The sequence below is a fragment of the Daldinia caldariorum genome, assembly GCF_022478825.1.
Source record: "Daldinia caldariorum strain CBS 122874 unplaced genomic scaffold F4812scaffold_4, whole genome shotgun sequence".
NCBI classification, from domain to species: domain Eukaryota; kingdom Fungi; phylum Ascomycota; class Sordariomycetes; order Xylariales; family Hypoxylaceae; genus Daldinia; species Daldinia caldariorum.
This window is the reverse complement of record NW_025953040.1, coordinates 530,249-548,758: the sequence shown is the minus strand read 5'-3', so window position 1 is coordinate 548,758 and position 18,510 is coordinate 530,249. Positions and strand designations below refer to the sequence as shown.

The window sequence follows — 18,510 nt, the reverse complement described above, 5'->3', positions numbered from 1 at the left end:
GGGAAAAAAATGGCTGAGTTGGTACGGCCTAGCGAAATATTCTACTCTCAGCGTTGCTTTCCTCCGCCATACCTAAAACCTTCTCTACTAGCGCATCATCCTTAACATTATCCTTAGAAATATCGCTAGGTCCCAGGGTTCGATTCCCTGGGTGGCCAACTCACAGACAATTTTTTTTATCTCTTTCTTTTCTTTTTATCTATCTACCCTAAGCATCACTCGGACTTACGTACCTAGGTACGTTGTAGATCTATCATAGCCTTCGTTTATCTATTGACGGTGACAGCATAGGGTCTTTTTTTTCTCGTTTAGCTTTAATACATATCAGAGTAGGAATTAATGACACCTGGTTTATTCATCGTATTAGTTGTCTGTTGGTGTAAAGGTGGTAGAGGCATGACTGCTTATACGTTATACGTATCACAAGCGACAATAAAAAGGGGCGTTTGCAAAGCTTTCTGAACGCGACAACGCGTCCGAATTTCTGCTCAAAGTCAAATTCTACGTTCAATAGTATTAATAATCCAAATCGGCTAGAAATGTATGAGTTCATTATTTCATTCTCCTCCTTTTTTAAAAAAAGAAGAAAAGTTTCCCGTAGGTAATATTTCTACAATAGTAAGATGCCCGTTTCCTCCATGCCCATCCCGGCCACAAAGTCTGACAAGTGAACAAGAGCCGCACGCTCGTGCTACTACCGGTACGCCAGTATATGACCAGAAGCAGCATTTTAGATTCAACGGTTCTAGCCCTAGAGAGCCAGTGGCTCTAGCGCGAAATATTTAATATCTTTCCAGATCGTGCCGACATCCATGGACAAGGCTGTATAAGCCAGTCTGTACACTCGCTTGTAGTATTCGCGCTTTCACCTGTGAAAAGGAGGCCTAGACGACACCACTCCTTAAGAGAAGCTCCTCTGATGACCCGTGCCAGAGAATTTCGGAATCAACGGTCGCGCGTTTGTAGTAGCTATCGCGAGTCTATTCTGACCAGCCATTCGCAGTGGTAATTAGAAGTCACCACACCACGACACAACCTATACCTACAGTTACTCGGCTAACCGCTCCCATTGCCGAATAAAGTTTGTCATTTCTGCTATCCTCGTGATACCCGCAAGTAAACAGTGAAGCACGCTCAAGTCTTCCCGTGGTAATCGCGATGGTAAGTATATCAAAGCCAAACAGGTTAAGCGGTATACCTTACCTTACCTTACCTTACCTTACCTAGGTACCTAAGGTATCCAACAGCTACATAGACATGGTATGCCCCTCCTCTCCCCCCTCCCCGTCGGATCGTCTTTGGGAATTCACCTTAGGTCCCTAGATCATATTACATCGATAGATTCGATACCCAAGTCTTCCCTCCTCTCTCATACTCACAGACTCGGTCTACCTACCTAGGTAGCCATCTCCTATTCCTACCCCCCAAACAACTAAACCACCACCGTTACTATCACCGTCCCTCTAGGTAATTCAAAATGCGTCTCTACTTCTCCCTCCTCCTATCCCCCCCCCCTCTCCATCACCGCCACACCCATGAACACCACCACTCTCCCCGGCCTCGGACCCAGACCCAGACCCGGAACCATTCCTTCCATCTCCCCCGACGTCGGCGTTGGCGTCATGTTCAAAGACGTCCAAGTTCACTGTCCCAATGACAGCACGCAGAAGGCTTGCGACACATGCTACGACGACAACGCCCCTTACAACTGCGACAACAAGCCAGGCCCCGACAGGAAGATGTGCAAGCAGCTGTGGATGATCTGGTGCGGTAAGACTTCCTTCCTTCTCCTCCTTCTCCTCCTTCTCCCCTTTTCTCTTCTCTTCTCTATCCCCATTCCCCCTTAAATCTCTCCAACCCTCCCTAATCCGTCTATGTAACCTATCTACCTATCTACCTACCTACCTAACCTACCTGCTCTCCCGCTCATCAAAGACCGCATTCAGCTAACACGATTCCAACTTCACAGGCCAAGGTGCTGGCTGCGAGGCCACAGATTCTCGAGCGCCGTCGAAAGCGGCTGATATTCGGGGGCGTCGGCAAAGGTTAAGATTTTACATCTTGGTAGTTGTCCATCAGGAAAACGACATGAGCGGTCCGATGTCGACGAAGAACTACTTATGACTATTTTATTAATAAGATTAAAATAAGCTTTATGGAACAATATCCAGTTATTTGGCTGATGATCTAAACATGGTTGTTTTTATGATTCAACATCAGGGTAGGTATGATCAGTTTAACTTAGGTAGGTACCTAGGGTATGTGAAAGATTGTGGTTTGTACCTGAATATTATTAAACATTGACATTACTAAAAATATAGATTAAAAGCCAGTCATCTAACCCATCTGCTTGTATACGTTGGCATAATCCACAATCTAATTCGTGACACTTATGTACTCGTACTCATACTCATACAGCACCACCTTTGGTAACATTTTACAGCAGCTTCGTGCCAAGCGCGGACGGCTGTTCGAGGATAATACCAGGTCCAGCCACGACGTTCTCCTTGGCCGGAGCGCCGGGGGCGTCAGCAACGACTGCGACTATGACACCCCTAGTCTCGAATTTCTCGGGAATGGTGACGCGGATGTCTCGCTCGGGCCAGTATGATGTGTCGATGGGAACGCTGATGTTCGCGAGGCCGTGGAAGAAGACGGCGTAGTACTGCTTGTCGCTGTCGAACTCAGGTTGGTTGGTAGGGTCAGTGAATGCGAGACCGATGTTAGAACCAGGCGTCAGCGACGTGGTGTTTTTGGCGGCGCTCAGGGCGGGCAGACCCTGGCGCGGTGACGGGTACACGGGGTTCTCCGAGGGGCAGCTACCGGGCACGATGAAACCGTTGGTAGTGTCGAGAATCTGGTTGGCATAGGGAAACACGGTATCAGCCGGGCCGCCAAAGGGGTTCGTCTTCCAGATCTCGATCAAGCTCCATACTTCGTGGCGCGCTTCAGTCTGGGCGATAGCAAGCATCGCGGCTTGCGACGAAGAGAGCTTAGCATCCTGCACCAATCCGGTTAAGAAAGCCATGCTGGAGATCTCAAGAACGGTTACGAGAGCTAAGAATGAGATGGGATCGTAGAAGGGGTACTGGTGCTCGCACGCGCCAGGCTTGACTGATGTGGGAGAGATCTGGTTCTGGAAGATGCGCAAATGACCGGCTTCGTTGTTTCGAATTTCTTGGATGCGCTTGTATGTAGTGTTGGGCATGCCAGCTTCGATGAAAGCCGTCTCGTTGAAGGCGGCGACAGCTTGCTGGTAGAAGTCGAAGATGACCCATTCGGCGGAGAGCAAGTTCTGCCAGACAACATCATCCTCTCCGGGCGGACCGGCCTTGGTGGGCAAGACAGGATGCCTCAGGTTTCCGGGGAAAGGTGCCTCGACGCCATAGTAGGTGGTGAAGATAGGGTCCTGTCCGGGGACTGGGCCGTAGGTCGGGTCAGCGAGCTTCTGAGTGTCCGAAAACAAGCCTCTCTTCCCTACGATAGGCTTCGCGGTAGCCACAGAGACGAGAGGGCTCAGAAGGCACAGCTGTAGAAGAGATCGGATTGCCATTGTGAGAGATAGCACGTGATGATTCTTGAAGAATGAAGAGATGACCTTGCCAGATACCTGAAATTCTCTTGTTGATCTGACCCAACCGGGACGGACGGCAGTTTATATTATGCTACTCTCATATTGGGCTGACAGCTCACATCGGCGGCTTTTCCAATAGCGCGTCTGCTCTGTGCGCCACGAATTCTTCTAATGCATGCTGGGTAGGACATCCAAATTTCGCTTGATGATATCATGACGGGGTGGTATTTGTGATATGGATCGGACCAAGCAACCCTTGCAGCAGATACGAGTACAATAAACCTGTTAGAGACATGCGGGAGAGAGGAGAGCCAACCGATTCCAATGGTGGCGTTCTGAGACTGGCGACTCACGCATTCTGATCGACAGGCCCGGCTGCCGGTTTGGCTGCGCTGAGAATAATAAACTAGTCGGCGGTATTCTGACGAGCCGAGATGGTGAGGCTTGATAGTAGTAGAGTTCCCAAAGAAGCCTATTTTGTGTGTCCCGGTAGAGTGGAAAGCTCGATAAATCCTTCTCTCTGCTGACAACTAGCAACCTAGGTAGGTACCTAACATTAAATAGTACAAATCCCACGACGGGCCAGGTCCCTGTATCTTAGTTGTAACGAGTTAATGTATAATGACGGCCACAACAAGAATGAAAATAAAAATAAAAACAAAGCTGACAGGTTGTTTGATATCACAACAGAACTAATTCCTAAGGGGAATGAGTATGCCAAGCGGCTCTGCAACTAGCGACATATGGTAGATGATTACCGACGAGCGGAATAGATTCGTAGATAGGCTAAGACAGCTCATATAATAAGTGACACCTTCGTTACTCGACCGCATTGTTCGGTCGGACATTTCATTTCGTTTCTTGATTCAGGTAAGAAAAAAGGTACCTGCAACTACTTAGGTACTTATCTACCTTAGGTGCCTGGTAGGTATACTGACATAATGGCATTGGCTTGGGAGGAAGTGGCGTCTTTGCTATTACTTTGGTGGCATTATAGTAGCGATCGACGCTACCTGAAAAGATGGTAGTACAATACAGTACAGTATATTTGATTGCAGGAAGCTGCATACCTGGTTTCACTCTATACAATAACATCAATTAGATAATCTTCTCTAATAATTCATTTAGGTAGTCTCCATTCAACATGACTAACCCTATACCATTATGCTCTAGTTTATCAACGGGACTTTACGTGTTAGCGGCACCCAACCCTTCGGGTCCGGCAGCCGTACTCACGGTCCTATAACAGTCCTTGGCGATAGCAACTACTTAACGTCTAGGTAGGTATCTAACAGTGTGTACCTAGGTAGATAGTAACAAGCTCAACATTGCTACCTTACATGCACGGTTACTGGCGACTTATTCAGCAACGTGCTTATACGACTCGCCTGTCACCCTTATACTTGCATGTCCTGATAACTTACCTACTTCCGGGGAGACCAGAAAATAATGATTTCGGAGTAGCTCGTCGCGGTTATAACTGGTATTATATCTCCAGTATATCTACAATGACATTTTGTGCAAGACGAGATACCCCTTCCCCCTTCCGTCCGTAGACCCCACATATACCGCCTCGCGATCCGGAGCCACACGCTCGCCGCCGTGATATGTACTGTCGCCTGCATCACATTATTGCCGGGGAGGTGGAGCATCGGGGCGCGCATTGATCGTTTGCGCAAGAGATACCAGACGACGTTCGCGCTGCGCGGTGTCGGACCAGGGGCTGCGCTTCGCCGCGTGCAGGATCCCGTACCAGAGCCGGCATTCTGTACTCCTGAGGTTGAACTCTTCGTCGGATTCTTCTTTGGGAGACGTGGGTCGAAGGAAGCACTTTGGACGTCTCATGCCCAATAGATGTAGCTTCGGGAGCAACGTTGTAAGGTTATCCTAGATTCTCATCATCATCACCATCACCATAGCTAGGATGGATTTAAAATCGCCACAAGTAAAACCGTAAAAAATAACGAGAAAGTAGTGGCAACTATATACGCCAACCCTCCATGAAGATTGTGATATACCTTAGGTAACTTTGCCTACCTGTTGTCTTGTTGTTTGAATAGTTACTTCTAGCTAGGTATTTTATCTTCAAGTATAACTTATCTAGTAAAACGGACAATGATGCTAAAGCCTGGTGGTCATTAATCCCTAACTACTTCAAAACTTTTGGAATAGAATTTGGCGAGCCTCCCGATTTCTACTAATAACTCAAGTTTGGGAGCGGCCCATACTTAGGAATAAATAGTACCTCATATATGCAGTCAGTATATGGTCCTCAAGTGCGAGATGTCCCACTCGAACCAACAGATCAAAGCTTCAAAAAAGCCCTAGGTTAGATAGACCTAGAACATGCCCCCCTAAGAATAGTACAACCTACATACAAGAGATCCAACCAATCGAAGTTAGAAGCTTATGTAAGAGGTACAATACTATACGGCTACTTCAAAACTCGCCACCCCCTAATGACGCCAATATACTTCGTAGTAGCTTCCAAACCATCCATGAAATAGGAGAAGACTCCAAGAGTGAGTAAGTCAGGTACGTACGTAGGTAGTACACAGGCGTTCAGCCACCTGGGTATCCGAATTTCCGGTCGGAGGAGGCAGAGACATGGCTGGCTTTAAATAGTTGCCTGCCTACCTCTTAGACTCTATGAGCCTATATGCTATTACCGGGTACCTGGGTATGTAGCTGGGTGTAAACGAGATGCGCCAGAGGTGAATCGACGTTACGTATCGAGCCACACTTGGTGGTTTCGAAGATTCGTATACGTTAATATTTCCCATAGTCTTACCTGTCGACTAGTTGAGTGGCCAAGGGGTATCCAACTGAGACCAACTACTTGACATTAACTCTTCTCTTTCCGCATGTCTAACTTCCAAGGATAGAATACTCCTTATCTAAGAGCTATTTCCCCATAGACCCAATGTCATTCATTATTCTCACAACAAACAAGACCTAAAACCCGTAGCGACTTTAGTGTATTATCAATCGTATTAACTGCTATTATGCATATTGTTCTCGTCTTCTCTTTATTCGACTTTGTAAGCGCCGACCCGGATTTATGCGATACGAAAGGGTACAAAACGTTGAGGTTGTGGACATGGTAGCCGACGTCGTCCTTCCATGCTGTCCCAAAATCCTCAGATGCTTTTTTGCCATCACCCGACCGTCCGTAAACTCCAAATTTAACGAAAACTCCTATAGTTGTACAACCATATTACTATTTCATCTCCCTCCCCATCCAGTAATCCCATCATAGCCTCTTTTGTAATATATCGTCGTCAATGACCAACCCATTAATACAATGCTCCCACGGCCGTAGAAGAGATAACAACCCCAGCATTCGAGTCCATCGTGAATATCGGAATACAAAAATCTTTCTATGTTGAAATGGCGATCCAAATATCTTTAACTACGGGCCATCTATCTGGACTTCTAACACCAAGCTCGTGCGCTTAAGCCTTTCGGGATCGAGTTGCGACTCCGTTGGTCTTAACCCCCGTGGTCTTGGCTTGCGGTATTTTCGCCGCATGTGCAACGGTGTGGTGGTCCGGAAGAGGAGCCTGAGACATACGGCGAAGGGTCTTGCGAGTGCTAGGCGCCTTGTGGTCCTTCTTGTACGTAGCGAAGTAGAAAGAGATGAATAGAACCAGGTAAGAGGTCAAAGTGCCAATACCAGCGAAGGCGGCAAACTCCTCTCCTGCGCACTTGCCTGCGCTCGGCAGGCTCGGGAAGTAAGTAGACGTGAAGTATGTGTACGAAGCGAAGTAGACAAATCCTAATATGAGTTAGTATTACGCTCCCCCTGAAAAAATATGACACCCGAAGGTTCTGACATACCGAGATCGATAATGAATTGGATGATCTGTAGACGGGTAATCCATTCCTTCCACCAGATACGGATTCCGCGAGCACTCTGGAAGTAGTACCAGTACATAACGACGTGGACAGTCAGGTTCAAGGTAATAACAACCCACGAAACGGCGGTGGAACCGAGAAGCTGAGTGTAGCAGAGGAATGCAGTAGCGCCGTGGTGGTAGCAGTGTAGGAAGGCTGTATTATACGTTAAAAAATGTTAATCCTCCAAATCGGTTCGTGATTTATGCTTACTCAGGGGCTTCTTCTTTAGGAAGAGGAAGACGGTGTCCAGAAGTTCCAGGTACTTGGTGAGGTAGTTCAGCTAAATCGGGTTAGCATTTCCTCTTCCTGCTCAAAGGGAGCGGTCGAACGAAAACTTACATAGTAGAGGACGACCAGAGGCTGCGTCCAACCGCCGTCTTTATCGCAGATGGTAAAGAAAAGCCCATAGCGAACGATGGTTGGTAGCAATTGCTCGATGAACAGCGCCAGAAGTATTCCGCTAATAGCGGTAAGGTAAAAGTTGTGGATCAAAAAGATAGCCTTCAGTTTTAAGGGCTCCCTGTTGCGCATAAACTCGCGACCACCGAAGATGATTAGGTAGTATATGACAATAAAGGTCAATGTCTCCTTCAGAGTAGACATTGGCGTCTTGCCGGCCACGAACCGAAAGTCGTCGGCAGGATAGCCCGCAACTACTTCGAAAGCTTTGTTGAAGTAAGGCCATAATTGTATGCCAAAAGGTCGATCGACGGTCGGGACGGGAAGAGATTCCCAGATAGCGGCGGGGGCCGGGGAAGCCATGGTGTAGAATAGTGTATATTAGACACGAGTCGAGTCAAGTGTATGTACTCGAAGGCGCGTAGTGTATTATTTGCGCTCGACGTTTGAGGGAAATAAGAACTAGCAAGGCTATTCGCGACAAGCAGCTCGAGCAGTACGAGACTACTTTGTTTGAAGGAGTGACTTGAAGTTATTACAAACCTACGATGGACTCGCCGGCTAGGGTACGAAGAAGAAAAAAAAGAAGGAGAGGGAGAAAAGGAAAAGAGAAGATTGGGACTTGTGAAAAAAAAGTCCACGATTGGGAGAAATCGTGAATATAGAAAAAAAAAAAGTTGAGAAAGACGGAATTCGGTTCCTCATTAAAACTCCACGCCAGCAATAGGGGACGCGACTTAGTTGAACTCTGATTGGCTAATTGAGTGATTAGACTGGTTCCATATGGATGTACCGATCGGATTGGCGGGACCCTCGGAGACCGTCTTTTTGAATAAGGCTGCTAAACCGTACTGCGCAAGTACCTATGCCTGACACGTGCTTTTTAAACGCAGCAAATTCTCCGCGCGTTACCGCCTATTACCGCCCATTACACGCCCATAAGGTTTAACCAACTACATGGCAGGTACTTTTGACTTTCTACCATGACAGGTCTCCGAAATGTTTGTACCTGCATATGCTTAATGTGCCTAATGCTTTTGTTGAAATGAAGCCTACCTTGTACATGACGAGAGCTGTCAATTTCAACTGTCAATGCTATTATTATTCTACTTTTTTTATTCTTCTTTCTTATTACCTATTATCGTATCTGGGGTTGTCGCGCATAAAAGAAGTTTAGAACCAGAAATTGACACGAAAGGTTCGTTGAGATCTTTCTGGTACATGCGCTACGGTCTCCAATCTCCAATCTCCAATCTGTCAAGTTTCAGGTGAACATTTATAAAGTTTTGCACAATATAATACCAGCCCGGCCAGCACAACTTTACCTCGTTTGCGGTGTAGGTAAGGTAAGGTAAGATAATCGATCGAGTTACCAATGCCACAACCTCGGCCAATTTCGAAATATGGGTACTGCGGTCGTTTTCCGTTATGAGGATTATTTGTAGACACGTAATTCGGGATTCCCGTGCAAGTTGCGAAAACCGCGCTTGACTCCATAATATAATGTCAACAAAATAATGAACGATGCAACGGACAAGACTGCTGCTGCTGCTGGCATAAGGGGCTTGTGGTTAGTATGCATTTTAGCGTGGGGGACTAATAATACGGAGTGTACAGAAATTGACCCGAGGCTTCGGGCTTGTGGCTGAACGGTGGCTAGTAAGACATACATACATGTATCTTCGAACTTGAGATATGAAACTGAACTTCTTGAATCTATATTAATTAATACAGGTCCTAGTAGCTAGTAGGTAACCTTGAAATATTCTGCAGCAAAAGTGTTTGTTATATTGAGTGGAGAGCAGCATGTCGTGCATGTACTAAGATACACATGAAGACTTGGATAAAAGTATCTAACTCTGGGTTGGATGACGACATACTAATCAAGGCATTTGACCTATTATAAGTTATAACAGTCGCAACACGATTCAACGAAACATAACTAAATGAAATAAAATTAAAATAAATTACATCGACAGGATTCTCTTGGAAGTATACCTACCTGGTATGTAACAATTGGGTCCCTGGGTACAAAGTAATTATAAAGATACCTAACATGCAAGAAAAGTCTTCTATTACCTATGTGAACCAATCAAGCTTCTTATATGTAATGAGTGTTACTCTGTAAGTGGTCCGCACCTCGGGAGAAATCGAGAACACCGTTATCTGGCAGCATGGGTTTCGTTAATGCTGATAATACCTGAGGTAGGTAAATCGCGATAATGGGATTTAGAATCCCATTAAGCTACCTGTAAGAACTAGTGACTATATTATTCTTCTAGGGCCATGAAACAGGTAAGTACCTACTTAACCTAGGTAAGAAGGTAAATGATAATACCGTAGAGCAGAGAAGTTAGGTAGCATTTATTTATAATATTAATATTTGACCAATGGAAACACAATGACGTCGAAACCCAACCTGCCGCTGCTGCTGCTGCTGCGCTGCCTTGGGCCGATCCGCCCTATGAGTGCAGTAAAAGTTCCATGTTATCTGTTCAAACTTTAAAAGGTTTTACTATGGTAATCGCGAGGAGCTCCCCGGCTTTCGGGCTAATCATGCTTAAGTTGGCAGCTAACTAAGCCAGTTTAGTTGCAAAAGTGAGCTCACTTGCAATTGCTGTGCCCGTAACAGGTTCCCTGAGCTTTCCCAGCCCCCCACCCCGATTGGCCAACTAACCAATTAAAACCCATCTTTTTGTGAGCCGGGCTTCCATTTCTCCCCCATCATTCGATGTGCGTTATCCCATCTCGCAACTCATCTCCTCTTATTTTCATTTTTCTGCTTAAACCGACCAAAAAAAAAAAAATATTATACAAACCACTCGACACACAACGCACCTCCATTAATTTATTTCCTCCGCTCCGTCGCACCTGAACCAAGTCGCTATCCAATCTCCACTCACTTTTTTTTATTTCTCTCTCTTTTTGTTTCCCTCCCCACGGTGTCATCTAATACCACAGAAAAATATGTCTTCGATGTCGCTCCTCCGAATCGCCTCGCGGGGTACCTCTAGGACTTTCTTCCGCGCAAACCGACCCGTCGCTCCCACTCGGGCCACCGCGTCCTTCGTCCCGGGTTTGATTGCCGGCTCGAGCCTCAACTTCAGCACCACCGTGTCCCGAAACTCAGCTGCGCATCACGAGGAGACTTTTGAGGAATTTACCGCTAGGTAAGGACCTCATTCTTTTTTTGTTGAATCGCGGCCACTCGGGCCAATCCGATTTAGTCTACCTCATATAGAAAAGGGAAAAGAATGAAAAAAATAAAAATAAAAAAAAAGGCAATCGAAGCAAGCTCTATCTCAAAAACCAATTGAGGTTAATTGGCGACATGGTAAAGCATCTATGACGTTCAATTGGTTATGGAGATGGGGTTGTGGGAGCTTGAATATCGCTCAATTGGTCATTAAGCGACCTGATGAGATAACAACAAATTCAGACCAAAATTAAGAACTCGATAGCTAACTAAAGCTTCCTCCGAATAGATACGAAGGTGAATTTGAGAAGGTGCAGGATGTTTTCGAGCTCCAGGTTCGTCGATTTCGAGTCATACAGCTTTAGCTTTCGCTTCCGTTCTCCCATCCAGCTTTCGTCTTTACCTCGGACACTTCTTCAACTTTGGGTTGACCCACTAACGTCAACATCAACCCCACACCTTTTTTTGGCGTTGGCTTTGGCTTTGACTTGATGAACCCTCCCCATCACGACACGACGTCAGCATATCCAACATATCCAACATATCACGAGCACCAATTTTGGACAAAAACTGTGCCAAAAGACGACTAAACTAACATAAATATTACCAACAGCGCAACCTGAACAACGCCTTCGCCTACGATCTCGTCCCCTCCCCCTCCGTCGTCGAGGCTGCTCTCCGCGCCGCCCGAAGAGTTAACGACTTCCCCACCGCCGTGCGCATCTTCGAGGGCATCAAGGCCAAGGTCGAGAACAAGGACCAGTACCAACAGTACCTCGACGAGCTGAAGCCCCTGCGCGAAGAACTCGGCGTCGTCCTAAAGGAGGACCTGTACCCCGAGCAGTCCAAATAGACGTGACTTGACCCTTCTGATCTCGCTACGAACCCCCCTCTTCACTTTCACTAGTAGGAACGGTAAGGGCGAGACTGGGCAACACATAGAAATGAAGACATTTAAAAGAAAAAAAGATGCATCGGTGTATAGCAGGGAAAGCTAAGCTTGGAGGAAAGCAAGGAGACGAAGTGAAGATGAGATGAAAGGTGAGGAGAGAACAAGAGAGAGAACTGGTCCAGCATGAAAAGATCATCATATTGTGTCTCGGATCTGGTTTTTTTTTTTCCCTCGCCTGCATGTGTATATGTCTACTACTACTACTACTACTACTACTACTACCACTACTTACTACCTTTTTACCACTTACCACTTACAACAACACTACTATACTATTCCTCAAAACGACGAAATTAGATACCGAAAAAAACACACCCCCTTGTCTCTCTCGGGGCTAAGAGAAGAAGAAAAGTAGTTAAGAGAAAAGATGAAGCATTGCAGAAGGATGATTGCTTTTTTTTTCCTGTGAGCTTTGATTTATTGGCTACAGTATAAGAATGAGGCGAGATGCGACTTGTGATATCCGTCCACCTATATAAATAAAGTCGCCACATCTTTCCCTATCACCGACTTAACTGAACTGAAATGAACTTAATGTTCCGTAATCTTTCCCTTTCCTAAGATATACATACACACCTAAGGCTAGGTTAGGTACCTAAGGTACCTAGTATTAAGAAAACTGTCTCAGAGGACGGGGAGAAGGGGAGGAGGTATGCGATGATGATGATGATGAATCGTAACCCGACGCCGCTGATGTGAGCGATTGGGTTGGGCTCGGTTCGGTTCGGTTTGGTTTGGTTTGGTTCGGTCACACCACAGGAAGATTGAATCGTAAGATGTGAAAAGCAATGCGGGTAAGTCTTTGCGTCTGTCTACCTTGGGGACATACATACATGCCTCCTATCAAAATGCATTTTTTTCGGCCGGTTGGTTGGTTTGTAGGGGGGAAATGACAAGAAGGAGGAGGGGGAAGGGGAAAGGAGGGGAGAGGAGGAAGGTAGAGAGAGATATGCGAGTTAAGCTTAGGCAAAGGCGGTAATCTATAGGATGAGAATGGTGAGTAAGGTAGGTAAATAAGGTACGTATTGGATGGATAATCCCAATTGGTACCTAAGTCTGTAACGTCGTAAATTCATTGAACCCAATCTCGCCAACTTCGTGGTATAGCGCAGCGCGTAGGTTGCCTAATCTATACGGATTTAATTCATGAACCAAAAAAAAAAGTCATGGACCGGGGGTTAAGTTCTCGTCGAACGACAGGTAAGAAGATAATGTGATGTAATCCACGTAAAGGATATCGAATTCACCGCGTGTTCTCTGTAAAATAAACTTCCTAAGGTACATCATTTCCTTTCCTCTGCTTCCTTCCCTCTCTCTTTTCTTTTGTCCGCTTCTTCTTCCTCCTATCCACCCCTTCTTCGTTTATTATTATATAAATTAGCACCAGTAGTAGGTAGCAGCGGTAGCAATAATAAATAACCAGCAGGCAAGGAAGCAAGCAACAGCAATAACAACAATCCTAGTAGGATATATCACTAGACTACCTACCTACCTAGGTAGGTATATGTAGGCTTGGAAATCTTTCTATCTAGGTACCTAAGGCAGCGAACAAGAAACCGGGAAAAAAAAAAGGGGGGGGGGGGAGGTAAAATGCCTTCCACCCTGAACGTAATCTTGAGTACAAACAAACACAGACGCGTCGAAGGGCCCTACTATTTATAGGGCGCAAGATCGAAAAGTCCCGGAGAGAGAGACAAAGAAAAAGAAAGGAGGTGAGAATAGACTCCCTTTGCCCCTTTTTTACTCATTCCACTGCGGCGATAAGGTTTTCGGTATGTACCTAAGGTATCGTAAGGAAACTCAATCGTGATGAAATTCGCAATGTACCGGTATAAGTGATTTGATAACAATAATAAGACGTTAATTGATTGATCGATTGATAACTGGATTGATATTATTTGGTACGAAGAACCTCTTCGTGAACTTCTGCTGCAAATGCAATTGCAAACGCAAACCCCTCTTTTTGACCCTTTCGCCCTAACCCCCTTAATCAGAACCGAGATTCCCGTAGATGCGAGGCCCGATTATTATGAACTGGTGTACCGGCTCCCCCTCCTGCCTCGAAAATCCCCGTCGCCGGGGCAGGACTGGTGCCGCGACTGCTGGAGCTACCCTTGGCCCGGCCGCCGTTCCGGGGGCTGTTCACGCCGAAAGCGCTCAGCCGTGGACTTCGAGGAACGCTACTCTGTCTCGTGCCCCTTCGGCTTTCCCTCAGCATGCGCAGCTCGTCCCGGAGTCGGTTGAGCTCCATATCCCGGTCGCGAACGATGACCTTCTGCTCGTTGAGCAGCCGCAGAAGCTCCCTGCTCTCGCTCTCGGCGTGGATCTGGTTCACCTTGACCATGTTTTCGTTGGCCTTGCGGTTGAGTTCTTCAACCCGCCGTTCGAGCGCGCGGTTCTCCGTCTGAAGCTCAGCAGCTCTTTGAGAAGCGTCCTGGTAGGCATTCTTGGCGTATTCCAGTTCGTTATTGGTCAATGTAACCTTCTTTTCAAAGGTTTGCGCCTTAGATTTAAACTCTTCAAGCTCCTTCTCTAGTCTTGTTATCTTGACAACTTCCGGGTTTGCAGATTCGAGAAGTGACTCATGCGCCGCCGACAACCGTTTTTGCTGCTCCGCATACTTTTCCTTTAGCTCGTTGTGTTCTCTTTTTTTAGATTCGAGACTTGCACTAGCTGCTAGAGCTTCCTCCTTTGCCTTATAGTACTGGTCTTCATAAGTCCCACGGTCCTTTAAGGCAGCCATATACTTCTCTTGCATCAAATTTACGGTGGATGCATAATCGTCGACCTCTTTCTTCGATCGATCGCTAAGCCGGCGGAAAATCTTTTCTCGCTCTCGGCTCTCTCGTAGCTTGGTTTCGAGGCTTGTGACCTGCTCCGAATTAGCCCGAAATCCATGAGAACATTGATTAACATAATAAAACTTTACCTTAGCGGAAAGATTCTCTAATTTACCAACTGAAACTGAGAGCGTTGCCTTTAACGGCTCATCCACCGGGTCATCTCCTATAAGACCCTTCAGCGAGTCGCTAATATGACTCACGTGAGTGACCACTGTAGGTTGCGACACCCTCGGTCGCTTGGAGGAAATGTCGGTATCATCTTCGCCCTATTGAATAAGTCAGTATTTGCGAATACGGTAGACCGCCGTAGGTTCTTTTACCTCGTGAGACCTCTTGCGACTACCAGGATGCTGGTCGGGTCCGGGAGCTTCTAAACCGGGCTGCGACGTTTGAGACATTTGCGATTGAGTGCTAGCATCGTGCAGATCCTCAAAAACGTCCTCTGGCACTTCGTAAGGCTCCCAGTAGAAATCGTCGTCGTCTGGATCTTGTATGTATTTGCAAAAAGTCTCAGCCGCCAAATTGAATCTAACTATCAAAGAATTGTCGACATCCTCTATGTACCGCATCGCTCTAACTAGCGCGAGGACAAGAACATTCTTTCGTTCTAACGGTTCTATATTCTCCGAGATGCGCATGTTCAGGTGTTGAATGGAACATATATTCGTTAGCACCATCAGCATAGCGTGCTCCCGGACCCTTCGTGGTAGCACTTTAGGTCGATATGTGTGGTCAAATGCTATAACTACGTCGATGTCCTCAGGTATTGATGAGGAGTTGTCAAGGGTGGACGAAACGGCAACGGTCAGGCTATGCTCAGCGCTCGAAGGGCCGACAATCTCCAAGCCGGATCGGATATAACGGTAACCTCTTGTTTCCACAAGGTTACCAAGGAAATCCATGACCTTTCCTGGACGAGACAGAATGAGAATCTTCTTGTCCGAATTCTCATCAGCCAGGTAAACAAGCAGCTCGGCCACAAATGCAAATTTCGCATTTGTATTTACGACGTGTTTCGTTATCTCTGCGGGTGTCATAGTTGTCGTAGTTTCCATGAAAGGTGGTAGATCGCAGATGTCGAAAAGCCTAGAGAACATCTCGTTGATTTTCGACAGTACCGCAGGATGTGGTATTCGGTGAGGATAAACACGAAACGATGCGTTGTACTCCCGGATTAGTTCCTCATTGTCGCGTAGGACATCATTATATACAGGACGGCAGCTGTTATAAAATGGGAGTGTAACAAGATACTCGTTAGGTCCCGTAGGTATGTATGGAAGAAGGCTCCTCGGATAGTCGGGAGGCGTATGATTTTCTTCTTCATGTGGCAGAGCAAACTCATCGGGTATTTGCAGGTTAGTGTGGAGGTCATCGTGTACTGGCATCGGCGGGCCAACGTCCATATCATGCTCAATAGATAACGTCAAAGCTGATGGATCCAAAGTTGCCGGTTGCTCTTCCTCGTGGGTACTATAACCCGTTTCAATATGGCCGTGCTCCTCTAATACTGGCTCGACCTCTCTTTCTTGCTCAGGAGGTGCTTCAGTAGTTTCAGGTACTGGTAACGGATGCTCATCGGGAGACGTCTCATTGGCAACCGGCTCCAGAGGCGGAACCAAGAAAGATTGAGGTGCCAGGTTTACTGGGGTCAGAGGACTTATATCTCGCGAAGCAGGAGCTTGTATGACCTGTGGTTCGTGGACTTCTGCCAGTGGTTCTGCCGCAGAGGCAGAGGTTGTGCCAGCGTTCTCTGAACTAGCACCAGCCTGGCTCATTTCCCAAAAGCTCGGGAGGCTATTAAGGGCTGCAAGTTCGCGTTCTCGAACGATTCTAAGCCTCTCGCGGGCCGATAATCGCGGAGCCTGGTTGGAATCCATGTTTCTAGATGCAGCTGATTGTCGTGATGTGGGTTGGGTAGTATGTACTTCTACTTCAAAATCTACCTCTTTCTCCTGAGGGCCCTGCAGAAGGTTTCCACGACTCAGCTCAGGTTCTAATACAGACTGATGCTCTTCTGAGAACGATGTATTCCTAGTGTTACCGTCCAATTCGCTCAAGGCCTGGTTCGAATTTTGCGGGTTGTGTTCGTCCTGCGCGTTTCTTCGTACAGGGTCGTGCACAACAGAATCGTTGTAAACAGTAAATGTCGCGTCAGTGAATGTCGCAAGCCCTCCCTGTTGGCTGTTGAGAGGCTGCACAACCTGAGCAGCCTGCGAATTATTACCTATCAAATGTTCTTGATTATGATCTTGGCTAGCGCCCGTCGTAGAAATATGCTCGTCCCAAGCAAACTCGTGAGGTTGGGTAGATGCAAAACTAGTTGGCTGGGATGTTGGAGGAACAGCGTCAACGTCGAGGCGCTCCTGTGTCATAAACCGAGGATTTTCTCTACCAATAGTACCCTGAGAATGTTCGGATGCAGTTGAACCCACAACAGTCCCAATCAGAAAAGTTGAAGTTGACACGTTACCCAGGTTTCCAACGTTAGGGCGGTCCGGCTGACGCGAAGGAATTTCTGTTGAATGACCGAGCACCTCTGTGTCTTGGGGTCTTCCACCTTGCTGAGATGCGACAATGGCTTGTCCCCGAGGTTGACTCGCGCCAAATAAACTTAAGTTGTCAGGGATGCTGCTATGCACATCCGAGATCAATGCGCTGTGTATTTCCTGAGAATCGGGCACAGTCCTTTGGTCTTGACTGTCAGTCTCGGATTCGTGAACTAGTACAGCCTGGGCATCAGCAGACTGGGAAGACTGGCTAGCCGTTTGCTGCGAATCGGTTGGTACGGGCATGTATTGATCTGCGGGAAACGGTGGATTCCGAGGCAGCTGTATTAATATGCGACTCTTATAAGGCTTTGGCTCAGCTACTGGTCCCTTAGAAAGTTCAAGATCACGACCGGCGCTCTTATGAAGTGCCGACGGGGTTTCTGCTAGTCGCAGTTTCGGCAGCTTTGATGGAGGTCCCTCGCCTAACTTAGAGTCATATGAGGATTGATTTTCCAACGGGCGCTTCTTGGTATAACCTTGATTATCCCGGCTAGATGTTGAAACAGGATCACGCTGACGAGTATCAAATTCTGACATGGAGTGATGAGAGTCGCCAACAGCTACATCAGCTTTATCCTTAGTTGGCTTAGACGTAGCTTTTCTGACCTCCCACTCTTGTATCGCAAGAGATGTTAAGTTTTGTTTAGGGACCTATGCGAGTTTAGCTTTTATACTAACAAAGGGGAAATGTACCTAAAATATACGAAGAGCGCAGCGCAGCGCATAAACAAGCATAATAACCTACCCAGGACGGTTCGTGAGGTTTCCCAGTCTCATCTGTGCCCTTCCAATCCACCAAGTAATATAGCTTCCCTCGCTCGAGCTTCTCGTCAATGATATCCTGGATCTCGAACCAGTCGTTTTCGCCTTCGCGTTTATTTTGGCTTTTCTTTCGGGTGGAAGTTAGGGTGAGCTTCTTTCTTTTCTTATTCTTCTTCTTTTTCTTAGTCGCCTTCGATGTTTCCTTGGGTCGGGATGACGGGGGCTGTCGCAGTTGTTGTATTTGGGGATCTTCAAGGTTGGATTCTAGTATATGTGAATTCGGTGCTTGCGCGCTCATCGGCGACAATTTCCCTCGCGAACAACCTGAAGAGTAA

General features: G+C 46.8%; 6 protein-coding genes across 6 annotated transcripts; 2 read left to right on the top strand and 4 right to left on the bottom strand.

Moving 5' to 3' along the window:
• Positions 1-1,535: 1,535 nt before the first annotated feature.
• On the top strand, positions 1,536-2,124 carry F4812DRAFT_457157 (uncharacterized protein; the record flags this gene model as incomplete). The annotated part of the gene is made up of 2 exons (XM_047937124.1): positions 1,536-1,770; positions 1,970-2,124. The coding sequence occupies 2 exons, from the start codon at positions 1,536-1,538 to the stop codon at positions 2,122-2,124; spliced, it is 390 nt and encodes a 129-aa protein (XP_047792071.1).
• A 313-nt stretch (positions 2,125-2,437) lies between these two features.
• Positions 2,438-3,553, bottom strand: F4812DRAFT_457156 (uncharacterized protein; the record flags this gene model as incomplete). Its single annotated transcript, XM_047937123.1, has 1 exon — positions 2,438-3,553. The coding sequence occupies one exon, from the start codon at positions 3,551-3,553 to the stop codon at positions 2,438-2,440; it is 1,116 nt and encodes a 371-aa protein (XP_047792070.1).
• Positions 3,554-4,921: 1,368 nt separating this feature from the next.
• F4812DRAFT_420231 (uncharacterized protein) lies at positions 4,922-5,492 on the bottom strand. Its single transcript, XM_047933427.1, has one exon. The coding sequence runs from the start codon at positions 5,236-5,238 to the stop codon at positions 4,999-5,001; it is 240 nt and encodes a 79-aa protein (XP_047792069.1). The 5' UTR covers positions 5,239-5,492; the 3' UTR covers positions 4,922-4,998.
• A 1,537-nt stretch (positions 5,493-7,029) lies between these two features.
• F4812DRAFT_457154 (GNS1/SUR4 membrane protein) lies at positions 7,030-8,236 on the bottom strand (the record flags this gene model as incomplete). The annotated part of the gene is made up of 4 exons (XM_047937122.1): positions 7,030-7,352; positions 7,415-7,627; positions 7,685-7,754; positions 7,814-8,236. The coding sequence occupies 4 exons, from the start codon at positions 8,234-8,236 to the stop codon at positions 7,030-7,032; spliced, it is 1,029 nt and encodes a 342-aa protein (XP_047792068.1).
• A 2,320-nt stretch (positions 8,237-10,556) lies between these two features.
• F4812DRAFT_420227 (putative cytochrome c oxidase polypeptide VI mitochondrial precursor) lies at positions 10,557-12,603 on the top strand. The gene is made up of 3 exons (XM_047933426.1): positions 10,557-11,043; positions 11,359-11,404; positions 11,683-12,603. The coding sequence occupies exons 1-3, from the start codon at positions 10,841-10,843 to the stop codon at positions 11,920-11,922; spliced, it is 489 nt and encodes a 162-aa protein (XP_047792067.1). The 5' UTR covers positions 10,557-10,840; the 3' UTR covers positions 11,923-12,603.
• A 1,408-nt stretch (positions 12,604-14,011) lies between these two features.
• Positions 14,012-18,473, bottom strand: F4812DRAFT_457152 (uncharacterized protein; the record flags this gene model as incomplete). Its single annotated transcript, XM_047937121.1, has 4 exons — positions 14,012-14,893; positions 14,951-15,130; positions 15,185-18,064; positions 18,159-18,473. 4 exons carry the CDS (start codon positions 18,471-18,473, stop codon positions 14,012-14,014), a joined length of 4,257 nt encoding a protein of 1,418 aa, XP_047792066.1.
• Positions 18,474-18,510: the final 37 nt, after the last annotated feature.

Coding starts and splice junctions, on each gene's coding strand:
- F4812DRAFT_420231 (XM_047933427.1), bottom strand. CDS start 5,238: ATGCGCGCCCCGATGCTCCACCTCCCCGGCAATAATGTGATGCAGGCG.
- F4812DRAFT_420227 (XM_047933426.1), top strand. CDS start 10,841: ATGTCTTCGATGTCGCTCCTCCGAATCGCCTCGCGGGGTACCTCTAGG. Junction 11,044..11,358: donor TTTGAGGAATTTACCGCTAG/GTAAGGACCTCA, acceptor TCCTCCGAATAG/ATACGAAGGTGAATTTGAGA. Junction 11,405..11,682: donor AGGATGTTTTCGAGCTCCAG/GTTCGTCGATTT, acceptor TATTACCAACAG/CGCAACCTGAACAACGCCTT.